Raw genomic sequence first — 12,458 nt, forward strand, 5'->3', positions numbered from 1 at the left:
GCAGGAATAGAACTCTGTTCTAGGACACAGGTATCTTTTTTTTTTTTTTTTTTTTTTTTTTTTTTTTTTTACTTGAAAGTCAGTTACACAGAGAGAGAAGGAGAGGCAGAGAAAGGGGGAGGGAGAAAGAGGTCTTCCATCTGCTGGTTCACTCCCCAGTGGCTGGAGCTGTGCCAATCCGAAGCCAGGAGCCAGGAGCTTCCCCCAGTTCTCCCATGCCAGTGCAGGGGCCCAAGGACTTGGGCCACCTTCTACTGCTTTCCCAGGCCACAGCAGAGAGCTGGATCAGAAGTGGAGCAGCTAGGATTCGAACTGGCACCCATGTGGGATGCTGGCACTGCAGGTGGCGGCTTTACCCGCTATGCCACAGTGCCGGCCCTGGGACACAGATATCTTAACTGCAATGCTAAGAGTTTACAGATAAGGGTGGGGAGGAAGTTGACTCTTAGAGAAATAAGCATCTTATCAAATTTACTTGGGAGCAAGCAAACAGCAGCACTGGAGTCCAAGGCTGACCCCAAACCACCTACTAATGACACATACATAGATATGTGGTTGGGTAGATAGAAGGGTAGACAAAGATCAGAGGTCTTCAAAAAGTTCCTGGAAAATGCACCTATAAAACATATGTATGCTTTTGAATTTTGAAGCAGATAGATAGATAGATATTTATCAATAGATATATGTAGATAGAGACAGTGAGCATTCTTTGGCTCCTCCAGCAAAACGCACCACCACATGGAGGCCCCCTCCCCCGCCCCCCGCCAGCATGCTGTCCTTTTCAGCTAGGCAAGTGAGCAGATGGACAATCAGCAGGATACAAATTCAAAACCAGAGCAAGGGCTGCGAACACACAGTCCTGAGATTGCTGCGCAGCCTCCACAAGCAGGTGGCAGCAGCATCCATCCTTCAATCAACTTGACTGAGCACCATGCGGGCAAAATTGCTCTCTGTAGTCGCAGAATTTTGTTTTTCCCTTTTCCTAGTCGCAGATCAAGAGGCAACTTCCGATGCCCTGGAGAAAAGCTCTCTGTCGTCCCAAGGCACGCAGCTTCCTACTAGCACGGGTGAGTGTCCTCCTGAAAACTTAAAATAAAGTCATGTCTCCTCGGGAAGGTCATTTTTCTAAGTCTAGGCATGAAGAATATTTTTATTTTGATTTTTAATCAGATCGTACGGGACCTTGTCAACTGGATCCAAGTTTGTGTTGTCCTAGAATAGAGCCACATCAGTTGTATACTGGTGGGATGGACTTCTGGGTACACAACACCTTGTAAGTGCAGGGCTATTGTGCTCAAGATGCTTCTGTACACACACACACACAAACACACACACACACACAATGACGTTGGAATTGCAGTAAAGAATAAGGTTGAATTCCTTTGCAGGGAAACTCATTTCTTTGTCTCTCTGTCTAGAACAGACCAAACACAAAACAAAGACTTGACATCAGCAGAGAGCCTCGAAGCCTTTGAAAGGGCATCAGTTACTTCTTTGTCAAGAACTCAGGTCACTTTTTATGACAGAACTGAACCATACCTGCAGAAGAACCAATAAAACCTGGATTGTAATTCCACTTTTCTAGACAGTGACTCTGAGGGCAATGACCATGTATTTAATTTTTTAAATAGAAGACAATAACAGAAAAATTTATCATCATGAGTGGGTGCACACACAAAGGGAAGAGAACACCTCATGTATTTAATTTAATTTTGGGTTTTACCTAGCAAGGTATCTTGCGATAGCAGGTGCTCAGAACCTCAATGAATACGTGAATATACTATGATGCCTTAAGCAAGGCAGCTTCATCCAGAAAGGCATACATTCCCACATATTCCCTCTGTTTCATATTGTGTCTCTATGATAATTTCATCTGGTGGGACAAGTGCTTTTAGATCATTATCATGTTCATATTTCTGAGTATCAAATCACATTTTAAAGATTGTGAATCCTGAATACTGTTTAAAAGCAAAATGTTCAGGGTTTTACACGCTGATAAATACAGTATGTACCATACAGCTTTTTGAAGGGCCATGGAAATTGAAGCTATTATGAAGTGGGACAGCCACATCACTTGCTTTAATAATCCAATATTTTTCAACGTGTTTAGAATCCAGTTGTCCTTAAATTGGCTTGTACTGCTACTCACCGACTCAATTTTCTGCTCTGCTTTTTCATGTATATCATAAGATTTAAGAAATATGGTCTCTAAAATTCCTTTCAGCTTTCAATTTCTACAATTTTATTACTGTTAATAACACCCATCTTTAGTAAAAGGATGAGAGACTCCATTCCCCTTGGGATCCACACGGTGGCGCTGGCAACGGGCTGAAAAGCCAGAGCCTGCAGAGGGGAAAACGGAATTTGGCAGACAAGCGACAGCTGCAAGAGACATCTCTTATTTTTATAGTCTGCCTTACCTAGCAAAAGCGTTATGCGGGGGAGGCTTGCAGATGTTTGAATGACACCCGAGACTGTATCTACAGACAAACCATTGCTTTGATTTCAGGTTGTAAGCTTGCTTTCTTTTTTAAGGTTTATTTTATTTGTTTGAAAAGCAAAATGACAGAGAGGAGACGATGATACGTACACACGGGGGGGGGGGGCGAGAGAGAGGGAGTGGGAGAGGGAGAAGGAGAGGGGGAGAGAGAGAAAGAGAGAGAGAGAGAGAGAGAGAGAGATCGTCCATCTGCTGGTTTACTCCCCAAATGGCTGCAACAGCCAGAGCTGGGCCAGGCTGAAGCCAGGAGTCAAGGACTCCCTCCTGGTCAGTCACGTGGCCCTCATCGACTGCTTCCCCAGGTGCATTAGCACAGAACTGAATCAGAAGTGGAGCATCCGGGACTCAAATCAGTACTCTGATATGGGACGCCGGTATTGCTAGCACTGGCGCACTTCACTGTGTCACAACGCTGGCCCCATGCCGTGGGTTTTCCATCCACAAAGCTTGGGATGCCATTCCTCAGTGCTGAGTTGGTATCTTAAAGCCTTTTCCTTATAGGCCTGACTCCAGAGGGGCTGTGGTTTAAACCTGGGGCTCTGGTTTCAATGTTGGCTCTGCCACTATTTTGCCATGGGATTTAGGTCATTTTCTTAACTGCTGGAATCTTGTTTTCTCAGAACTGCAGTAAGAAGTAATTAGGACAAAGTGCTCAGCACAAGACATGGCACAGGGTTAAACACGCAACGAATGTTTGTCTTACAGAAATAAGGCCACTGGCCACTGTTCTTGCAGAAAATCAGTAGTTTGGAGTGAAATAAGCCAGATGCAGCAAGACAAATACCACACATTCTCTCTCCTCTGTGGAAGCTATGGGAGTCCACCTGAATATAGACTAGTCCAGAAGAGAAGTTGGGTAATGGGAACCAGAACACAGAGACGAGAAATGGTTCCAGCCTCCAGCAGCACAGTGGGGGACTGTAGTTTACAACAACCTATCGCAGGTTTTATGAAGAACCAGAAGATAGGGACTCAATGTCTCCAAACGTACAAAAATGCTAAGAGCTTGGAAATGCCAATTGCCTAGATTTGAATGACATTTTGTATACATGTATTGAAATATTACACTATAGGGCCTGGCGCTGTGGCGTAGCAGGTGAGGTTGTCACCTGCAGTGCCGGCATCCCATATGGGTGCCGGTTCCAGTCCCGGCTGCTTCACTTCCCATCCAGCTCTCTGCTATGTCCTGGGGAAGCAGTAGAAGATGGCCCAAGTCCTTGAGCCCCTGCACCCGTGTGGGAGAACAGAAGGAAGCTTCTGGCTCCTGGGTTCGGATGAGTGCCGCTCCAGCCATTGCGGCCAATTGGGAAGTGAACCCACGGATGCAGGACCTCTCTCTCTCTGCCTCTGTCTCTCTATAACTCTGCCTTTCAAAAAAACAAATAAATATTTTAAAAAATATTACCCTATAACTCATAAATATATATGATTATTATGGGTTAATTTTAAAAAGAAAATTTAAATAAATCAATAGTTTAAAAGTGATCTTATTTTTTAAAAAATGAAAGTCACTTAATTTTGTTTCCAATGCTGCTTTGGGAAGAAAATACACAGATGTATATTTTATACACATATTATATATATATAATATATATGACTATATATATTATATATGACTATATATATATGTGTATATATAGTCTTAGTCTGTTTTGTGGTGCTATAACACAATACCACAGACTGGGTAATCTGTAATGTACAAAAATTTGTTGGTTCACAGTTCTGGAGGCTGGGACATCCAAGATTGAGGTGCCACCTCTGGCAGGGCCTTCTTGCTACAGCGAAGAGAAGTCAAGAGACAGCCAGAGGAGCCAAACCCATCCCCTCAATAACAAACTCACTGCTGCAATGATGTCCTTAGTACCCATTCTCGAGAGTGGAGCCCTAATGGCCTAACCACTTCCTAAAGGTCTCGCCTCCCAGTACTGTCACAATGGCCAATTTAATTGTCACAATTAAACTTCCATGTGCATTTTGGAGGGCACAAACATTCAAACCACAGCAGTCATGCTTTGTCACATATGTGTGATGGATTCCTTATATGTGTCTTTGCTTTCACTTCAGTCGCAGTCATGGAAAATTCTAGTACATCAGAGATTGACAAGGAAGAGAAAGAAAAAACGACTCTGAACCCTGACTTAACCTCTGGTAAGTGTCACCTCTGCATTTAGAAAGAATACTCCATGTTTTAAGTTCTTTCTTTTTTTTTTAAGATTATTTATTTGAGAGGCAGAGTTACAGAAAGAGAGAGAGGGAGAGGCAGAGAGACATCTTCCATCTGCTGGTTCACTCCCCAAATGCCTGCAATGGCCCGAGCTGGGCTAATCTAAAGCCAGGAGTCATGAGCTTCCTCTGGGTCTCCCACACAGGTGCAGGGACCCAAGTACTTGGACCATCTTCTACTGCTTTCCCAGGTGCATTAGCAGGGAGCTAGATCTGAAGTAGAGCAGCCAGGACTCAAGCTAGTGCCTATTTGGGATGCCAGTGCTGCCAGTGCTGCAGGTGGCTAGGGATTGTGTCTTGTACAGTGCCAAGCATGATGTTCTAGATTTAACCAGCACCTCTTAATTCCTTGTTGGTTAAGAAGAGGGGACTAGGATGTTTAGCAAAGCTACAGCCCACAAGATCAGAATCCTGGGTTTAGAAAGACTTTTTAAAGCTCCACCAGTTTATCCCCCAATGCAGGGCCACATTTAATCTAGCCAACAATCTGTCTTGCCACTTAATTACATTTTGCTAAAAAAAAAAAAGAAAGAAAGAAAGAAAGAAAGAAAGAAAGAAAGAAAGAAAGAAAGAATTCTTAGTAGCTAATTTGAATCCCTTAATTATAATTTAAGTCTGTTTTCTCACATGCTTTCTGTAGTCATGAAAAATAACTGGTTCAACATCTCCAACTAAAAAAACATTTTTCAACTCATTCCACAGAGTGGTTTTGTTTGTTTGCATAGTTGTTTGCTTTTTTGGGAGGAGCGCACACTTTGAGTGTCTACCTTCCGGAGCGAGCTCTCCCTCACTTCATCTGGGCTGTCTGTTAGCCTATATGACGCGGTGGGAGTCTTGTCTTATTCCCCATGGCTGAGAAAAACCTGTGTGAGACCTTCTTGTTTTCCTTGCAGAAGCGAATCCTCAGTACATAGGGCTGGTGAGGAGGAAGAGTGGAATACTGCTGCTCACCCTCGTGTCCTTCCTCATCTTCATCCTCCTCGTCATAGTCCAGCTCTTCATCATGAAGCTGCGGAAAGCTCACGTGATATGGAAGAAAGGTGAGTGGGCAGACAACCTGACGGAGGCTGGCTGGTGCGAAACAGTCAGCTAGGAAAGGAGGAGACTGTCTGTCCGTGAGGGCTCTCCTGTTAGAGGCTGCACGAGCCACTAGGGAAGTGCTGTCTCTCATGGGAGCCATTGCCTGTCTTTTAGTCAACTCAACTTGAGATTCCCCAGGGACTAGAGACAGAGCGGTCATAACCAAAGGGAAGAGGTGTAGCTCTGGGAATTGGCACGAAGTTAGAGATGCTGCTATTCACGAAAGGAAACACAGTGAAGGGCGAATTCATCGATTTGTTCAATAAGCATTCATTGAGCACCGGTTGTGTGCTGGACACTGTTCCAGGGACTAGGGACACATCCGTCAACAGACCAGGTCCTTACCCTCAAGGAGCTCGAATTCCAGTGCTGGTCGATCAGAGGTTGGAATGTACTAGTCTGTTTCAGTCCCATTACTACATTTCATATAATGTAACAGATTAGGAATGCTTCCTTCAAGCTATTGTAATCCATAAGCTGTACTTTGGAAATTTATGCTCATTAAATAATAAAAAAAAAAGGAATGCTTCCTTCAGCATTCTAATTAAAAAGCTATCATTGGAAACAAAACTAAATCTAGCTGGCGCCGCGGCTCACTAGGCTAATCCTCCGCCTTTCAGCGCCGGCACACTGGGTTCTAGTCCCGGTCGGTGCGCCGGATTCTGTCCCAGTTGCCCCTCTTCCAGGCCAGCTCTCTGCTGTGGCCCGGGAGTGCAGTGGAGGATGGCCCAAGTGCTTGGGCCCTGCACCCGCATGGGAGACCAGGAGGAAGCACCTGGCTCCTGGCCTCGGATTGGCTCAGCATGCCAGCCGTGGCAGCCATTTGGGGGGTGAACCAACAGAAGGAAGACCTTTCTCTCTCTCTGTCTCTCTCTCTCACTGTCTAACTCTGCCTGTCAAAATAATAATAATAATAATAGTAATAATAATAATAATATCTTGGATATACTAATTGAATAAAATATATCATCAAATTAATTTCACTTGCTTCTTTTTACTGTTCAGATGTGGCTACTAGAATATTTTAAATGAGGTTCACTTTATAAGGCCACCGGGCAGTACTGAGCTGACCACTTAGGGAACAGGAACCCCTTATGACCCAAGGCAAAATACTACATGTTTGAATAGATCCAGCTCTCTGAAAAGTATCACTTCTGCCAGTTTCATACCAGTCTCCCTAGATATTCAGCTGGCTCAATATCCTCACTATAAATAAACCTAGAGACAAAGTCTGACTTTGCAGTTTATCTGCCCACACAGTAGACAAACACGCAGCCTTATTCCAGCATCTACCACGCGTGCTTCATCCCCAGAGTTCTTTTAGAGTTATTACAATCATTCCTTCCATAAAGAAAATACTTGACTTTTTCCACTATTTATATTTATTTAAGAGAGAGAGAGTGAGAGAGATGCTCCTTTTGACTGTTTTACTCCCCAAATCTCAGCAATGGCCGGAGCTGGGTCAGGCCAAAAGCCTGGAACTGGAAACTCAGTCCTGGTCTCCCATATGGGTGACAGGGACCCAAGTACTTGAGCCATCACCAGCTGCCTCCCAGGGTTTGCATTAACAGGAAGTTGGAATCAGAAACTGGAGGCAGGTATTAAATCCAAGTACTCCAGTATGGGCTAGGCTGATCATCTGCCCCTGATATTTTATTTTAATCTGCTGTCATGTGGTTTCCATAATCTTATAGTACCTCCATGGTGCCTGTAAGAAATACAGTATAGACTGGGGCTGGTGCTGTGGCATAGTGAGTTAATCCTCTGCTTGCGGTGCTGGCATCCCATCTGGGCGCCGGTTCTAGTCCTGGTTGCTCCTCTTCTTTTTTTTTTTTTTTTAAGATTTATTTATTTGAAAGTCAGAGTTCCAAAGAGAGAGGAGATGCAGAGAGAGAGAGGTCTTGCACCTGATGGTTCACTCCCCAAATAGCTACAATGGCCAGAGCTGAGCTGAGCTGAGCTGAAGCCAGGAGCCAAGAGCTTCTTCCGGGCCTCCCACGTGGGTGCAGGAGCCCCAGAACTTGAGCCATCCTCCACTGCTTTCCCAGGCCAGAGCAGAGAGCTAGATCGGAAGTGGATCAGCCGGGTCTCGAACCGGCACCCAGATGGGATGCCGGCACTACAGGCGGCGGCTTTACCCACTATGCCACAGCGCCAGCCGCCTGCTTCTCTTCTGATCCAGCTCTTTGCTATGGCCTTGGAAAGCAGTAGAAGATGGCCCAAGTATTTGGGCCCCTACCCCCACTGGGAGACCTGGAAGAAGTTCCTGGCTCCTGGCTTCAGATCAGCACAGCTCTGAATGTTGTGGCTATTTGGGGAGTGAATCAGCGGATGAAAGACCTTTCTCTCTGTCTCTGTCTCACTGTCTGTAGCTCTACCTCTTGAATAAATAAATAAAAATTTTTAAGAAAAAAATATAGTATAGACTTAAAAAACTATGTATTGAGTTAATGAGGACATGAGGTACAGGATAGGACATGCTAAGTCTACCATGGTACAGTAACGGAGGTATTCTCTTATTCAAACACCCATTTCCACATATAATCAATGTCTGTGACACCAGAAATCAGTAAGCTAATTTTCTTTTCTTGTAGAAAATGAAATTTCAGAACACACAGTAGAAAGTTACCGATCACGGTCAAATAATGAAGAAACATCTTCCCAAGAGAAAAATGATCAAGGTAAGTCAGCTGCGTGACCTGAGATTTGAGAAAAGAGGTTCGCTAGCGAGTCACCTTTCAGGAAAAAGTGGTGCGGGGCCGGGAGGGGGGGGTTCACAGTTTGAATGTTAGCACTAGAAAGTCAATCCCCAAAAATGCCTTGTAGAACTCAGGAAGTTCAGCACTGCAAACAGTAGCAGTTATGTTTGTGTAGCTGCAGACACATGGCTTAGGGAAGTCGCCTCTGCCTCCTTGCTGTCACACGCTGAGGCATCCCTGACTGTGTGCCTCTCCTGCGCTCTGGAGTGCCCAGTAAGCACTTCCCACCCACCTCAGAAGTGCTGGTGTTTTAGACTATCTCCCACAACACTCCGGGTGGTCACTGATCTTACTGTTTCTTCAGATCCTAGCACAGGACCTGGCACAAAAGGAGTGTTTGCTGCTTTTGTATTGATTGAATGAACGCAGACCTTAACCAAAGCAAGCTGAAATGATTCAAGTCTTTCACATGACTTCAGTACGAAATATGTAAAGAAAATGAAAAGAATCTAAATGGGAAGGAGATAGTATATGAGTGTGTGTGTGTGTGTGTGTGTTCTTGATGAAGCTCCAGTAGGCAGAATCTAGAACTATAGAAAAGCCAAGAATCTAACATTTTCCAAACATTTAATTTAAATCTTCCATGCAAATTAATTTATTCCCCCTGCTATGATCAGCAAGAAATGCAATGACCTTTGCCATTTGATTCTCTTGACTTCGCTGAGGTTTTTGCAAGAAGCTGGTTTTTCATAACAACTCTGCCTCTGTTGTTTGTTTTGACCTATTAGAGTGTGAATGGAAAGAAAAACTAAATGCCATAGCAGGGGAAGGGGTGCACTGAGCTGTGTGAAAACTGGGGGTGGGAGGAAGAAATGTGTGTAACTAAGTACACTCTGCCGTGTTGCAATGTGTGCTTCCACGTCGGTCACTTCGTACTCACCCGACAAACAGGAGAATTATGTCAATTCAGCGTGTAAGGTGGTGTCTTCCTATACTGTTCCCTAAGCAAGAGGAATCAGAGCAGTGGGAACAGAATTATGACCATTAGCGAGAAGAGCAAAGCCCTCAGCCCGGTGACGAGGCAGAGTCCATGCAAGCCAACTTTCTTTTAAGAAAATTTAAAATAAAAACCTGCACTCAGGGCTCCCTTCCCTAAAAACCGTGAAGGGCTCATAGGCCTCTCAGGAGGGTGCACTGTCTCTCGAGCTCAGAGCTCCACTTTCATCCTGTTTGCCTCCGCGTCCTCAAGTCCAGCATTTCAACGGTATTATTTTGCACAATTAAAAAACATTCTTGGGGGCCATCCGCAGCTTCTGTGTACAGAGTTACATAGGCTTTGAATGATCTGCACTGATCCTATTTTTCCACAGACCGTGCTATTTTCATTATGCACTTTTGCTAAAGGCAATGAGTTCTTTATGATGACATGTAAGCTATTTTGTACCAGCAACTGTATATTTTATTTCAGGTTTTTAGAGTATTATTTATGTAGCTAGACCTTAAAAATTTGAGGATAGCAATGCATTCAGAACATTTAGATTAGCTTGTATAAGACATTAATATATGGGCCTAAAAATAGGCTGTGCAAAGTGTTTCAAATAAATGATGGCAATGTTGTCCAAAATAAATATTCCTCTCCCACATGCCTTTGTTGCAGCCTCTCACCCTAAGCGTTGCATGAACTACATCACACAGCTGTACTCAGAAGCAAAAGCAAAGAGGAAGGGAAGTGTACAAGGTTCAAAACTAAAGGAAAAGCACCCTCATATACCAGAGGATATCGTATAGTGCTCCCTGCAGTAGACAACGTGATGTCAAGGCAGCCGCATCATCCGTGGAGCAGCCTCTGGGGAGAAGCATAATGACCATGACCTGAAAAGCATCCTTTGAGCGCAATGCAAGACAGTGTCCTCTGATGAGAATCTGCCCTCAAGTCAGGGCAGCTGCATGAGGACCAAAGCATGGACACGGAGCTCAGAGTTAAAATAAAAAGAAAAAGAGGAAAAAGAGAAAAGAACCTATTATGCCTGACACTACTTCAGAGCTGGAGGATTCCACCAGGCCTTCTGGATCAGGGTCAAGGTGACCAGCTAACATCTTACCTCGAAGGGAACAGGATTTTTTCTTTTTTAGATACTAGCCTCTAGTGGGACTACTTAAAATTTTTCTTCTTAAAAATCTTTTCAGGGTGGGTGTTGTGGTGCAGCAGGCTAAGCCACTCCTTCAGACGCCCACATCCCTTGTCAGAGTGCCAATTCGAGTCCCGCCTCCACTTCCTGTCCAGCTTCCTGCTACTGTGCCTGGGAGGTGGCAGGTGATGGTTCAAGCACGTGGGCCCCTGCCACCCATGTAGGAGATCAGGATCAGTTCCTGGCTCCTGGCTTTGTCCTGGCATAGCCCTGGCTGTTGAGGGTATTTGGGGAGTAAACCAGTGAATGGAAGCTCCCTCTCCCCACCCCTTTTGCTTCCCCCTCCCTTTGTCACATCCCTTTCACATAAATAAGCAAATAAATAAATCTTTTGAAAAAATATTTTCTTCTTGTCATGAAACAAAGATCTTTGGGATGGAAAGCACCCACTGGAGATCTCGGATCCTGGGAGGGTACTTCGAGGTGGACGGTGAGATGTCACAAGCACACGATGACAATGAATGAATCTGACATTCTGTACACTCACTCCCCGGACACAAGGGATGAGCTGAAGGAAGGCCCAGTGGTTAGAATGGCTTAGATTTTCTTTCTAAATCAGATGAGCTAGTCCGTTAGCCAAAGTTTTTACCGGGATACGCCATTACAAAAACATGTACAAAAGAAAATAAAAGTTTAATTGATTATTATCCAAATTAATGTTTTTTAAAAACTCCTTTAATAAAGAGCAGAAAATAGGGGCTGGTACTGTGGCATAGTGGGTAAAGCACTACCTGTAGTGCCAGCATCCCATATGGGCATCAGTTCAAGTCCCAACTGCTCCACTTCTGGTCCACCTCCCTGCTAATGCTCCTGGGAAAGCAGTAGAAGATGGCTCAAGTCCTTGGGCCCCTGCACCCATGTGGGAGACCTGGAAGAAGCTTCTGGCTCCTGGCTTTGGTCTGGCCCATTCCGGCTGTTGCAGTCATTTGGGGAGTAAACCAGCAGTTGGAATATCTCTCTATCTCTCCCTCTCTCTCTATAACTCTGCCTTTCAAACAAAATAAACAAACCTTGTAAGAAAAGACCAGAAAATATATTTATTTTTCTAGTGGTTGTATCCCAGTTTTACTTTCTGCTTTCACATGTGAAAGTGTCATCTGACGTGTCTTTTTTGTCTATCAGTTTATTTAAGATATAGCGAACCCTCGCACTTATATGGAGCATTACATATTGGTTGGATCTAAGCAAATCAATTCTAAAATAATACAGGTTCATCCAGATTATGACCTGGAGAACTGTTGTGGGGACCAGATCCTACTGTGCAGATTTTTTTTCTCTTGACAAAAAACTTTTTGCAGTGATCACAAAATTACAGAAAAGTATAAACGTGGCACAGGGCACTTTTCCACCTGAACTGTTAGAGTACGTTGACATGATGCCCTTCAATTCCCAAACACTTAGAGTGTCTTTCTTACAAATCAGGACACACACTGCAACAGCCGCAACCATCACAGTCAGGAAATTAACACTGTTACCATTCTCCTATTACTCCTCACACTCTGTTACCTTTTCCAACTGTCCCAATTGTCCCCAAGGATCCAGTTCAGTATCACCCAGCATTTTGGTCTCATTCAGTTTACAACAGTTCTTTCATCTTGTCTTTGCTTTCATGGCCTGGATATTTTTCAAAATTACAAGTTAATTATTCTGCAGACCACACATCAGCTTGGTTTTGTTTGATATTTTTTCCTTATGAGATTCAGGTTCTGCAACTTCCATGGGGCTATTAAGGAAGTGGTGTTCTGTTCATTTCATTGCATTTTATTT

The 12,458-nt window shown here is 44.1% G+C and overlaps 1 protein-coding gene across 1 annotated transcript in view; it reads left to right on the top strand.

The window, feature by feature from the left end:
* Positions 1 to 11,712, top strand: part of CRTAM (cytotoxic and regulatory T cell molecule) — a 32,544-nt gene extending 20,832 nt beyond the window's left edge. The window contains exons 6-10 of the mRNA XM_002708347.5: positions 987 to 1,067; positions 4,565 to 4,648; positions 5,617 to 5,763; positions 8,398 to 8,484; positions 10,160 to 11,712. Coding sequence (XP_002708393.2) covers positions 987 to 1,067; positions 4,565 to 4,648; positions 5,617 to 5,763; positions 8,398 to 8,484; positions 10,160 to 10,290 — 530 coding nt within the window. The 3' untranslated portion in view covers positions 10,291 to 11,712. The remainder of the gene's footprint in view (positions 1 to 986; positions 1,068 to 4,564; positions 4,649 to 5,616; positions 5,764 to 8,397; positions 8,485 to 10,159) is intronic.
* The last annotated feature ends 746 nt before the right edge of the window (positions 11,713 to 12,458 follow it).

This window comes from Oryctolagus cuniculus, chromosome 1, assembly GCF_964237555.1.
Source record: "Oryctolagus cuniculus chromosome 1, mOryCun1.1, whole genome shotgun sequence".
Classification (NCBI taxonomy): domain Eukaryota; kingdom Metazoa; phylum Chordata; class Mammalia; order Lagomorpha; family Leporidae; genus Oryctolagus; species Oryctolagus cuniculus.